Here is a 13,550-nt window from a genome sequence, read left to right on the forward strand (position 1 = left end):
TCAGAAAAACTAAGACATCTAGTACCAACTCTGCTACCTTCAGTATCCCTAATGTCAACTTTAATGATGAGGGATTGTACCAGTGTCAATATCAGACCAGAGTTTCAGGTCGAGACTTCAGCTCCCCACAGAGTGACTCAGTCACACTCTCAGTTACTGGTAAGGAGAAATATGGAGTTTCTAATCTTGACTTCTCTTTAACTTCTATGGAACTGTTAAACAACTGGAAGATGCTTACACACTTAAACCAAAAGGCAAGTTTATCTATGAATTTATGTTGTGTTGTTCTTTCAGTCATTCTCCCAAAGCCTGAAATCACCACGAATCCTGGTCGTGAGGTTATGTGGGGTCAGGACCATATTACTTGTTCAGTCTTAACTCAGCATTTAGGAGGAACATGCACTCTGCTTATCTCGGGCTCATCAAGAAAAATCCAAACATCTAGTACATACTCTGCTCCCTTCAGTAGCCCCAATGTTAACTTTCATAATGAAGGATCGTACCATTGTCAGTATCAGACAAGAGTTTCAGGTCGAGATTTTATTTCTCCACAGAGTGACTCTGTCAACTAAACTGATCCATCTTAATCCAGTTTTTCTTTCTTCCCAGTGCCACTGCAACCGCCCAGCATCTACTTGACGTCTGCTAACCAAGAGCCTGTCCAGGGTCCTGAGAGTGCAGAGGTCACCAGGGGTCACAGCTTTACCTTAACCTGCTCCATTTCCTCCCACTATCCTGGAGGGGTTTTCTCTCTCATCCTCTCTGGCTCCAACATCACCAGGACCCAGCCAGCGATCAACAACTCAGCCTCCTTTAGTTTCCCTGAAGCTGAGTATGAGCACCAGGGTGACTACAGCTGTGTTTATGAAGTCACACTGTCCTCCAGGAAATTCACTTCAGACATGTCAGCGACGGTGAACATCAACATTAAAAGTAAGAAGACCAAATTTAAGACTAAGATTAAACAATATCTTTGAGACTATTTGGACGGCACTAATAACTTGTCATTTTTACACATTCAGTTCTACACATGCTTTTATAATACATAATGTATCTCTACCCAACCTCTTAAGCAATCCATATTAATTAATATCTGCATGACCCATAGTAGAGATCACAGAGTACATGCTAAACAAAACTAACTTACTGCTTTGATGAAATACTAAATCAAATGCAGTTTGACTTTTCTGTGTCAAGTAGGGTAGAGATGTTGAGGTGAGGACCCAGGTGCAGAACTAAAGATGAGGCGGGAAGTTCCAGCAAAAAGTATTTAATAATTAAGAAAAAGTGCTGCACTAGGCAGGAAAATACAAAAATGAAAGAATCATGGCATGGACACAAGGGAACATGGCGTGGAAACAAGGTAAGTGAGTAACATAAATGACGTGACAAGGAATAAAGGGATGGCAGGGAGATAAATGCACAAGAGGATGCATGGATGAAAAGACACAGGTGAAACTCATGAGGGCAATCACAGCAGGAGAAACCAAATAATCAGGGGACGGACGAGGAACACAGATAGGAAATCCAGTAACTTGACAAAATAAAACAGGAAACCCCAAAACATGAGCACAAAATAAAAGACAGACACAGAACCTTGACATTCTGAACTTTTGACAATCAGACAATTTTTCTCTTAGTGCAGGTGATTAAGCTGGTCTCCTCACTCACTGCACCGTTGCTGCTCCTGCTGCTCCTGATGGCGGCCTGTCTGTTCCACAAGAGAAGACGTCAAGCCCCGAAGCTAGAAAACCTTGACCACACCGAAAGTTAGTGCTAAGCAGGGCAGACGGGACATTACATCAAATGATAAACTTCTTTTCACACTGATAACATTCTTGCTCTCATTGCAGTGACTTGCTGGAACTTTGGCTCAGTCAATAACCTCGAGGAGGACTATGAAGAGATAAACACCCATGTGAGATATGAGCAAAAAAAACATGTGTGATGATGACTATGATGAAGAGTGAAGGTGACAACGATGACAAGGAAGCTGATGATGAAGGGGGAAATGATTACCATATTTCCTCTAATAGTGGGGTCTTTATTTGCTTAGCCTCCCAGAAGACCCGGCCATTATTGGAGGCAGGCTTTTATTTCTAACTCCGTTTGCTTCATACCAGTATGTACCGGTATATTTGCTCAAAGTTTTCATACCATTATCCTTATCCTGTGTATTAATGAATGCCTTCACTGCACCGCCTTGCATTTTGTTTCCTAGATTGCCATTAAATTTTACTCTTGAGTTGATCCACCTGCCTCTCTGGAGTGTGTGTGTTGCATTTGGGTCCTCCACAACCAGTTCTTTCAATTTGCCCACTTCAAGGCAACAAAATAGTCATTTACCCTCTCAAACAAATCATGCATGTTCTTATTTTCTTCTCCGTGGACAAGACGACCTACCATCCAGGTGTTCCTGGCAAGTTGGATTTTACAGAATTGTCTTTCTAGTTACATAATCAAACACCCTGACAAAAAAATGTACATATAATGAAAGTACATCAGTGCAAGCACTGCCAGAATCCATTCAGACTGTATCTCAGTCAAAGCAATTTGGAAAAAGAAAATAAAAACAATCATTTGTAGCCACATTGAAATCAACCCAAAGGTATCACTTTTTCTTTTCAGCATTATGTTGACTCATCTTGATAGGGACCCTACTCAGGCACTGTGTGTCCACCGTTCTTTTAATTGCAGGACGTCACCATGTCACCTTAACTTCATAAAACCCACTCACATGTAAACCAATATGGGATGGCCCACAATGTGCTTTTATGTTGGTTTGCTTTGTGTGAAGACTACTAAGAAAAAAATAAAATAACAAAATTATCCATCCTATCACAAGAGTCTAAAATCTCCACACAGCTATCCTTTCGAGGATTTTATTTTATTTTAGCAAAACCTCATAAAATCACTTTGTGCCCAAAATATTTTGGTTTAGTATGGTCAATGTAAAAGCCACTGCATCGCTCTGATTCTTGATCAAATTGTACCAACATTGACTGGAGGTACATTTTGACTTTTGGGTGTTGCGCCATTGAGCTCAGACCAGCATGTCATGGCAGAATGTGACAGCCACGTCTGGCTCCAAAGGAGATTTGGCCCCATAGAGACCCACATTACATAGTCCAACTTGACAGTGAAAATAAATATGATGGTACAAAAATAAATTCACTCAGTGGTGCTACTTGTTGGAGTCTAACTCTGCCAAGATGGTGACGACTGGAGGTCCCACACTGAGCTTCTACCTCTACCTCGGTGGGTGCGTCTGTCTTCTTACTGTATTAAGTCAAGGATTCTGAAATGTCACAGTAACCAGTTATTTCACAGGTCTGATGTCTTCAGTATTGTTCTTCAATGCATAAAACAAATTAAATTAAACAAACTTGACAGAGTTGGTGTGTCTGAACTTTTATCGGGATCATTTGTGTAAGGAAATACCAAAGGTTACTGTCAGCACCAGGCTAGAACTCAGGACACAGATGCAAGGGTTAGGGATCTTCAATAACAGTCTTTATTAATAATAACACAGGGGAAAAAAAACTCCTAGAAGGAGAAAGCAAAGCGGGCTCAGGAAAAATGGCCTCAAAAACTCTTCAAGAAGGAATGTGGCTACAAAAGGCACCGAAATAATATTCGCTCCGTGGAAGGAGGAAAACACAAAATACTGAGAAAATCTCAAAATAAGGAAAACGCTAAGGTACAAGTGAAAATCACTCACGAGGGGGAACAAGAACAAAATCCAAAAAGAAACAACTTTGGTTAAGGCAGCGAAACAACTGTGGCAAGAATGGGGTGAACGCACGAGGACAAAGACGTACAATCTGGCACAAAACAAGGAGGAACACATGGAGGAAATGGGGAACAGGTGGGTGTAATCCTATATTGAGCAGCTGTGGCCCTGTGTACTGTAAATAGTGGATGTAAAATAAATTGACCTGTTGTTTTTTAGAATGAAATGCTATTTTGAAAATGAAATTATGTTTGGCTCATAAATAGAGCCATGATGTGTTGAGTGGATTTGGATCATTTCTAAATCATCAAAACAGTAACATGACAGTGGGTGTAAAGAAGTGTTTTCACTGACTCCATTTACATGTGCAGAATAATAATCTGTGTGCTGTTAAATGACCCCTGGTGACCTAAAGTTATGTGAAGTGAATTGATAACTGTAATAATCTGATAAAAGACACCAGGTCCTCATGGTGTTAAATGGCCACTTGAATAATATGAAAATCAAAAAAATACAATTATACACTGATTATACGTGTGCATGTAAACACTAGTTAACAGTATCTTTCTCAGTCTTTGTCCTCAACTAACATAGGCTTTAATAGTTATGTGTGTAGTTGTCTATTAATTGAAAGCTTTTCGAGAAAACAGAGCTTGTTTCCCGAGATCATGAGATAAATAGAGGAAAACCTGAGGAAATGAGCTTGTTATTACGGGAAAACAAACAAACAAACAAAAATTTGTGAGTTCATGTCCGGTTAGGGCTTCTGTACATTTCAGAAAAAGAAGAAGTTAAAAAAAAAAAGCATCAAGTGCGCAGAGGAAGGGTAGAAAAGTTCTACATGAACAAATTCCTCTTCCTTCGCCTTTTAAGTCTTGTGTGAAGTACATGTGAGAGAGTTGCTGTCACAGCAAGTGCAGAAACGGAAAATCAGGAGGTGGTGCTGCTGTGTTGCCTCCTTGTGTCAACCACCCTGAACCTGGATGCTCTGCAAAACCTGCTTCGTCCAGGATGTCCAAATTCCTACCTAAGCTGTTTTTTGGTGAGTAGTGTGTTAATTTATGCAAATGAATTTGGAATCTAGTGTCCAGGCAAATACAAAATTTAAATTTCCTTAAATTGTCTTTATTGTTGCAAAGCTTTTCATTTCACATTTTATCACATAGTTTATAGTGGATAGTGCAATAGATTCTATTATGTCACTTGACATTAACTTACATCGAAGCTTAGGTGTACACTGATGTTTATTCTTATCTGCAGTAAAACACAGTACAGTCGTGTTAATGAGTCAAAATTTTGTTTAAGCAGGTTTGTCCTATTGACATCATCGTGATTTATTTTTTTATATTTTTCAAGAGTGACTTGGCCACGAAAATGAGATCCCTCCCTAAATGGCTTTTAAATCTATAGATTCAAGTCTTTACAATCGTCAGATTCTGGTAATTGTCAGTGTGAGAGGCTTTTTGGCAGGTAATGTTGTTGTACTGTGTGTTCATCACCAAAGCAGAATTAGTTTTTGTGCAAAAACTTATGAGAAATACTTCATGATACAATCTGCAGTTTATAATGTCATTTTGTTGCATCAATCAGGAGAGTGTTAAGATAATGACCAGATCCAACTATCACAGTACAATGAGAGAAAACTGGACTTTGGTCTTCAAGACTATAGCAATTCAGTAAACAGGTCAAATGATATTTGAGTATAAAGTATAAAAATTAATCTCCCAAACATTGTATTGGTCTCTGTGTAATTAATGTATTAAGGGAACCTGGAAAATGTGTTGAAGGACATAGTATCTGTATCTCATATAATCTTTTTTTATTTTCTCTCTAGTTGTCTTTCTCTTCACCTCAACTTTATCCGCTGCAGGTCAGTGAATTTTCGTGTGCTACATGTGGTTGCTCTAATATTTACAAGCATCTTCATGGAAAGAGGAAGTGAAAATGGGTAGTCTACTCATACAAACTTGTGTGAATATCATAATTATCTTATGGGTTCTCAAGTTACGCCCAAAAATACATTTTGGAAAGTCACCACGACTTTTCGCACTTACACGCCACATAACAATTAGTTATTCGTCAAGTTCAAGATGATGTTTGTGTCAGATGTAATCAAATTTGATAGATATATCACATTTATTAAAAAAAAACAATAAGGTTGCAGTTGTGGCATCTAGGGATGTCCTGATCGATGTGCTGCAGGTGGCCCCAGTTTCACTCCGGCACTGAGCGGCATTTACTGTGTGTCATTCCCCCCTCTCTGCCTCCCCATTTCCTGTCACAAAAATTATACTTGGACTGGGTACAACACCACTGGTCACTGAGGGTTAGATAAAGACTGTGGTAGAGTGTGGTTCCTATCTTTCTTTGGCATGGAGTCACTCCAGTGGAGAAAACGGTAGAAGTGTGTGAATATGTTTATATGTCGGACGTATCAGGTTGTGTTCTGAGTAAAACATTAAAATATTATATGTAAATAATAGAAATATTGTATCTCCTCTGTGTTTCAGCTGCCCAGATCAGATTGGCTGGATCTGGCTCGACTCGATGCTCTGGAAGAGTTGAAATCTACCACGATGGCTCCTGGGGAACAGTGTGTGATGACGACTGGGACATACAGGATGCTAATGTTGTTTGTAGACAGTTGGGCTGTGGGCCAGCACAGAGCGCCACGCAATCGGCCTCCTTTGGTCAAGGAACCGGAAATATCTGGCTCGATGATGTGGCCTGTTCAGGATCAGAGACTTCCATAACTCAGTGTGGGCATGGAGGGTTTGGCTCACATAACTGTGGACATGGTGAGGATGCTGGTGTCATCTGTGATGGTAAGACACTTTTTCTTTTCAGCATTTTGTTGACACATCTTAATAGAGACCCTACTCAGGCAAAATTACTTTGTGCCCAAAGCAGTTGTTTTTAGTATGGCTGATTGTAGAAGCTAGGCCATCAGACACAGCACTGCATCTCTCTGATTCTTGATCAAATTGTACCAACATTGACTGGAGGTATATTTTGACTTTTGGTTGTTACGCCATTGAGCTCAGATCAGCATGTCATGGCAGAATGTGACAGCCACGTCTGGCTCCAAAGGAGAGTTGGCCTCCATAGAGACCCATATTACAAAGTCCAACTTGACAGTAAAAATAAATATGATGGTATGAAAATAAATTGTAATGCAGAGTGGTGCTACTTGCCAGAGTCTAATGCTGTGTTCATTTACCTTGGAGGTCGGAAGTCAGAGCTAGGAATGACGTCACACAAACTGTAAACTGAACAGATAACTTCAATCAGCTAATGTTCATCAGTGATGAAGTCTACAAAAACACATGACGCAAAATTAAAAAAAAAAATATTCAACTCAGACGTAGAAAAAATCCTACGACTTTCTGACTAAAAATTCAGACATCGGGGTGCATTCCAATTGAAAACTCGGAAATCAGAAATTCCAACTTCCAAGTACAGACGGAGAGCACTTTAACTCTGCCAAGTTGGCGACGCAGGGAGGTCCCACACTGAACTTCTACCCCTTGGTGGGTGTGTCTGTCTTCTTACTGTATTAAGTCAAGGATTTTGAAGTTTCACATGAACCATTTATTTCCCAGGTTTAAACATATTAAATTAAATCCAATTTAAAATTTACCACGGCCTTTACCTAAGGCCTTCCAGTCCCCATCCACTGACTCTGTGCAACTATCTAACTTGTAAAAAAGTTTTTTGCTAATTAAAATGATGGCATGAGAACTATTTCAAAGGAAAAACTTAATGAAACCTTATTTTTCAGTCATTCTCACAAAGCCCACCATCTCCATGAATCCTGTTGGTAAAGTTACCTGGGGTCAGGACATAAGCATCACTTGTTCAGTATCAACTCAGCATCTAGGAGGAACATTCATCCTGCAGAAGACCACAGGATCATTCAGAACGACCAAGACATCTAGTGCCAACTCTGCTACCTTCAGTATCCCTAATGTCAACTTTAATAATGAGGGATCGTACAGGTGTCAATATCAGAAAAGAGTTTCAGATCGAGACTTCAACTCCCCACAGAGTGACTCTGTCACACTCTCAGTTACATGTACGTAAGAAATACAATTGCCTTTCTTTTTAATTGTGTTTAATAGTTGTTGCATCATCTGAAATTTAAATGATGATTTATACCTCTACTCAAGGGATTCTACACTGAACTTGTGTTGTTTTATTCAGTGGTCCTCCCAAAACCCATCATCTCCATGAATCCTGTTGGTAAAGTTACCTGGGGTCAGGACATAAGCATCACTTGTTCAGTCTCAACTCAGCATCTAGGAGGAACATTCATCCTGCAGAAAACCACAGGATCATTCAGAATGACCAAGACATCTAGTACCAACTCTGCTACCTTCAGTATCTCTAATGTCAACTTTAATAATGAGGGATCGTACCAGTGTCAATATCAGACCAGAGTTTCAGATCGAGACTTCAACTCCCCACAGAGTGACTCTGTCACACTCTCAGTTACATGTACGTAAGAAATACAATTGCCTTTCTTTTTAATTAAGTTAAATAGTTGTTGCATCATCTCAAATTTAAATGACAATTTATACCTCTACTCAAAGGATTCTACACTGAACTTGTGTTGTTTTATTCAGACATTCTCCCAAAGCCCACCATCTCCATGAATCCTGTTGGTAAAGTTACCTGGGGTCAGGACATCAGCATCACTTGTTCAATCTCAACTCAGCATCTAGGAGGAACATTCATCCTGCAGAAAACCACAGGCTCATACAGACAAACCAGGACATCTAGTGCCAGCTCTGCTACCTTCAGTATCCCTAATGTCAACTTTAATAATGAGGGATCATACCAGTGTCAATACCAGACCAGAGTTTCAGATCGAGATTTCAGCTCCCCACAGAGTGACTCTGTCACACTCTTAGTTACTGGTAAGGAGAAATATGCAGTTTCTAATCCTGACTTCTCTTTAACTTCTGTGGGACTGTGAAACAACTGGAAGAAGCTAACATGCAAAAATACACTGAAGCGAAAAGGCAAATTTATCTGACTTTTTGTTGTGTTGTTTCATTCAGTGGTCCTCCCAAAGCCCACTATCTCCATTAATCCTGTTGGTAAAGTTACCTGGGGTCAGGACATCAGCATCACTTGCTCAATCTCAACTCAGCATTTAGGAGGAACATTCATCCTGCAGAAGACCACAGGCTCATTCAGAAAAACTAAGACATCTAGTGCCAACTCTGCTACCTTCAGTATCCCTAATGTCAACTTTAATAATGAGGGATTGTACCAGTGTCAATATCAGACCAGAGTTTCAGGTCGAGACTTCAGCTCCCCACAGAGTGACTCTGTCACACTCTCAGTTATTGGTAAGGAGAAATATGGAGATTCTAATCTTGACTTCTCTTTAACTTCTATGGAACTGTGAAAGAGAAGATGCTAACACACTTAAACCAAAAGGCAAGTTTATCTATGACTTTATGTTGTGTTGTTCTTTCAGTCATTCTCCCAAAGCCTGAAATCACGGAAATCCTGGTCGTGAGGTTATGTGGGATCAGGACCATAATACTTGTTCAGTCTTAACTCAGCATTTAGGAGGAACATGCACTCTGCTTATCTCGGGCTCATCAAGAAAAATCCAAACATCTAGTACATACTCTGCTACCTTCAGTAGCCTCAATGTCAACTTTCATGATGAGGGATGGTACCAGTGTCAGTATCAGACAAGAGTTTCAGGTCGAGATTTTATTTCTCCACAGAGTGACTCTGTCAACTAAACTGATCCATCTTAATCCAGTTTCTCTTTCTTCCCAGTGCCACTGCAACCGCCCAGCATCTACCTGACGTCTGCTAACCAAGAGCCTGTCCAGGGTCCTGAGAGTGCAGAGGTCACCAGGGGTCACAGCTTTACCTTAACCTGCTCCATTTCCTCCCACTATCCTGGAGGGGTTTTCTCTCTTATCCTCTCTGGCTCCAACATCACCAGGACCCAGCCAGTGATCAACAACTCAGCCTCCTTTAGTTTCCCTGAAGCTGAGTATGAGCACCAGGGTGACTACAGCTGTGTTTATGAAGTCACACTGTCCTCCAGGAAATTCACTTCAGACATGTCAGCGACGGTGAACATCAACATTAAAAGTAAGAAGACCAAATTTAAGACTAAGATTAAACAATATCTTTGAGACTATTTGGACGGCACTAATAACTTGTCATTTGTACACATTCAATTCTACACATGCTTTTATAATACATAATGTATCTCTACCCAACCTCTTAAGCAATCCATATTAATTAATATCTGCATGACCCATAGTAGAGATCACAGAGTACATGCTAAACAAAACTAACTTACTGCTTTGATGAAATACTAAATCAAATGCAGTTTGACTTTTCTGTGTCAAGTAGGGTAGAGATGTTGAGGTGAGGACCCAGGTGCAGAACTAAAGATGAGGTGGGAAGTTCCAGCAAAAAGTATTTAATAATTAAGAAAAAGTGCTGCACTAGGCAGGAAAATACAAAAATGAAAGAATCATGGCATGGACACAAGGGAACATGGCTTGGAAACAAGGTACGTGGGTAACATAAATGACGTGACAAGGAACAAAGGGATGGCAGGGAGATAAATGCACAAGAGGATGCATGGATGAAAAGACACAGGTGAAACTCATGAGGGCAATCACAGCAGGAGAAACCAAATAATCAAGGGACGGACGAGGAACACAGATAGGAAATCCAGTAACTTGACAAAATAAAACAGGAAACCCCAAAACATGAGCACAAAATAAAAGACAGACACAGAACCTTGACATTCTGAACTTTTGACAATCAGTCAATTTTTCTCTTAGTGCAGGTGATTAAGCTGGTCTCCTCACTCACTGCACCGTTGCTGCTCCTGCTGCTCCTGATGGCGGCCTGTCTGTTCCACAAGAGAAGACGTCAAGCCCTGAAGCTAGAAAACCTTGACCACACCGAAAGTTAGTGCTAATCAGGGCAGACGGGACATTACATCAAATGATGAACTTCTTTTCACACTGATAACATTCTTGCTCTCATTGCAGTGACTTGCTGGAACTTTGGCTCCGTCAATAACCTCGAGGAGGACTATGAAGAGATATACACCCATGTGAGATATGAGCAAAAAAAACATGTGTGATGATGACTATGATGAAGAGTGAAGGTGACAACGATGACAAGGAAGCTGATGATGAAGGGGGAAATGATTACCATATTTCCTCTAATAGTGGGGTCTTTATTTGCTTAGCCTCCCAGAAGACCCGGCCATTATTGGAGGCAGGCTTTTATTTCTAACTCCCTTTGCTTCATACCAGTATGTACCAGTATATTTGCTCAAAGTTTTCATACCATTATCCTTATCCTGTGTATTAATGAATGCCTTCACTGCACCGCCTTGCATTTTGTTTCCTAGATTGCCATTAAATTTTACTCTTGAGTTGATCCACCTGCCTCTCTGGAGTGTGTGTGTTGCATTTGGGTCCTCCACAACCAGTTCTTTCAATTTGCCCACTTCAAGGCAACAAAATAGTCATTTACCCTCTCAATCAAATCATGCATGTTCTTATTTTCTTCTCCGTGGACAAGACGACCTACCATCCAGGTGTTCCTGGCAAGTTGGATTTTACAGAATTGTCTTTCTAGTTACATAATCAAACACCCTGACAAAAAAATGTACATATAATGAAAGTACATCAGTGCAAGCACTGCCAGAATCCATTCAGACTGTATCTCAGTCAAAGCAATTTGGAAAAAGAAAATAAAAACAATCATTTGTAGCCACATTGAAATCAACCCAAAGGTATCACCTCTTCTTTTCAGCATTATGTTGACTCATCTTGATAGGGACCCTACTCAGGCACTGTGTGTCCACCGTTCTTTTAATTGCAGGACGTCACCATGTCACCTTAACTTCATAAAACCCACTCACATGTAAACCAATGTGGGATGGCCCACAATGTGCTTTTATGTTGGTTTGCTTTGTGTGAAGACTACTAAGAAAAAAATAAAATAACAAAATTAGCCATCCTATCACAAGAGTCTAAAATCTCCACACAGCTATCCTTTCGAGGACTTTATTTTATTTTAGCAAAACCTCATAAAATCACTTTGTGCCCAAAATATTTTGGTTTAGTATGGTCAATGTACAAGCCACTGCATCTCTCTGATTCTTGATCAAATTGTACCAACATTGACTGGAGGTACATTTTGACTTTTGGCTGTTGCGCCATTGAGCTCAGATCAGCATGTCATGGCAGAATGTGACAGTCACGTCTGGCTCCAAAGGAGAGTTGGTCCCATAGAGACCCACATTACATAGTCCAACTTGAAAGTGAAAATAAATATGATGGTACAAAAATAAATTCACGCAGTGGTGCTACTTGTTGGAGTCTAACTCTGCAAAGATGGTGACGACTGGAGGTCCCACACTGAGCTTCTACCTCTACCTCGGTGGGTGCGTCTGTCTTCTTACTGTATTAATTCAAGGATTCTGAAATGTCACAGTAACCAGTTATTTCACAGGTCTGATGTCTTCAGTATTGTTCTTCAATGCATAAAACAAATTTCACAAACTTGACAGAGTTTGTGTGTCTGAACTTTGGTCAGGATCATTTGTGTAAGGAAATACCAAAGGTTACTGTCAGCACCAGGCTAGAACTCAGGACGCAGATGCAAGGGTTAGGGATCTTCAATAACAGTCTTTATTAATAATAACACAGGAAAAAAAAAAAACTCCTAGAAGGAGAAAGCAAAGCGGGCTCCGGAAAAATGGCCTCAGAAACTCTTCAAGAAGGAATGTGGCTACAAAAGGTACCGAAATAGTATTCTGTCCGTGGAAGGAGGAAAACACAAAATACTGAGAAAATCTCAAAATAAGGAAAACGCTAAGGTACAAGTGAAAATCACTCACGAGGGGGAACCAGAACAAAATCCAAAAAGAAACAACTTTGGTTAAGGCAGCGAAACGACTGTGGCAAGGATGGGGTGAACGCACGAGGACAAAGACGTACAATCTGGCACAAAACAAGGAGGAACACATGGGGGAAATGGGGAACAGGTGGGTGTAATCCTATATTGAGCAGCTGTGGCCCTGTGTACTGTAAATAGTGGATGTAATTAAATTGACCTGTTGTTTTTTAGAATGAAATGCTATTTTGAAAATGAAATTATGTTTGGCTCATAAATAGAGCCATGATGTGTTGAGTGGATTTGGATCATTTCTAAATCATCAAAACAGTAACATGACAGTGGGTGTAAAGAAGTGTTTTCACTGACTCCATTTACATGTGCAGAATAATAATCTGTGTGCTGTTAAATGACCCCCTGGTGACCTAAAGTTATGTGAAGTGAATTGATAACTGTAATAATCTGATAAAAGACACCAGGTCCTCATGGTGTTAAATGGCCACTTGAATAATATGAAAATCAAAAAAATACAATTATACACTGATTATACGTGTGCATGTAAACACTAGTTAACAGTATCTTTCTCAGTCTTTGTCCTCAACTAACATAGGCTTTAATAGTTATGTGTGTGTCACACCGTGGTGAGGGTGTCTTGTCTTGGGGTTATTTTGTCCTGTCATTTCCTGTTTTATTTTGAAAAGTAACTCTCCTCTTGTTTCAGGTCACTTGCCCTTCCTCATGTGTCACCAGTCTGATTGTCTTCCCTGATTCCTGATTGTGTCCACCTGTCCCCTATTTCCCTCCATGTGTTTAAGTAGTCTGTGTTCCCCTTGTCTCGTGCCAGAGTGTTATCGTCTTCAACCTGTTCTCGTGCCTTGCTTCATGTCTTCAACCAAAGAAGTTTCAAGTA

General features: G+C 40.2%; 1 protein-coding gene across 1 annotated transcript in view; it reads left to right on the forward strand.

Moving 5' to 3' along the window:
• LOC124997828 overlaps positions 1–13,550 on the forward strand; it is a 47,820-nt gene that overhangs the window by 4,398 nt on the left and 29,872 nt on the right. The window contains exons 4-16 of the mRNA XM_047571837.1: positions 610–933; positions 1,641–1,769; positions 1,854–1,918; positions 4,631–4,775; positions 5,568–5,603; positions 6,244–6,558; positions 7,515–7,808; positions 7,937–8,230; positions 8,359–8,652; positions 8,797–9,090; positions 9,536–9,859; positions 10,567–10,695; positions 10,780–10,844. Of these exons, the coding sequence (XP_047427793.1) occupies positions 610–933; positions 1,641–1,769; positions 1,854–1,918; positions 4,631–4,775; positions 5,568–5,603; positions 6,244–6,558; positions 7,515–7,808; positions 7,937–8,230; positions 8,359–8,652; positions 8,797–9,090; positions 9,536–9,859; positions 10,567–10,695; positions 10,780–10,844 (2,708 nt within the window). The remainder of the gene's footprint in view (positions 1–609; positions 934–1,640; positions 1,770–1,853; positions 1,919–4,630; positions 4,776–5,567; positions 5,604–6,243; positions 6,559–7,514; positions 7,809–7,936; positions 8,231–8,358; positions 8,653–8,796; positions 9,091–9,535; positions 9,860–10,566; positions 10,696–10,779; positions 10,845–13,550) is intronic.

Source organism: Mugil cephalus, chromosome 20, assembly GCF_022458985.1.
Source record: "Mugil cephalus isolate CIBA_MC_2020 chromosome 20, CIBA_Mcephalus_1.1, whole genome shotgun sequence".
Taxonomy (NCBI): domain Eukaryota; kingdom Metazoa; phylum Chordata; class Actinopteri; order Mugiliformes; family Mugilidae; genus Mugil; species Mugil cephalus.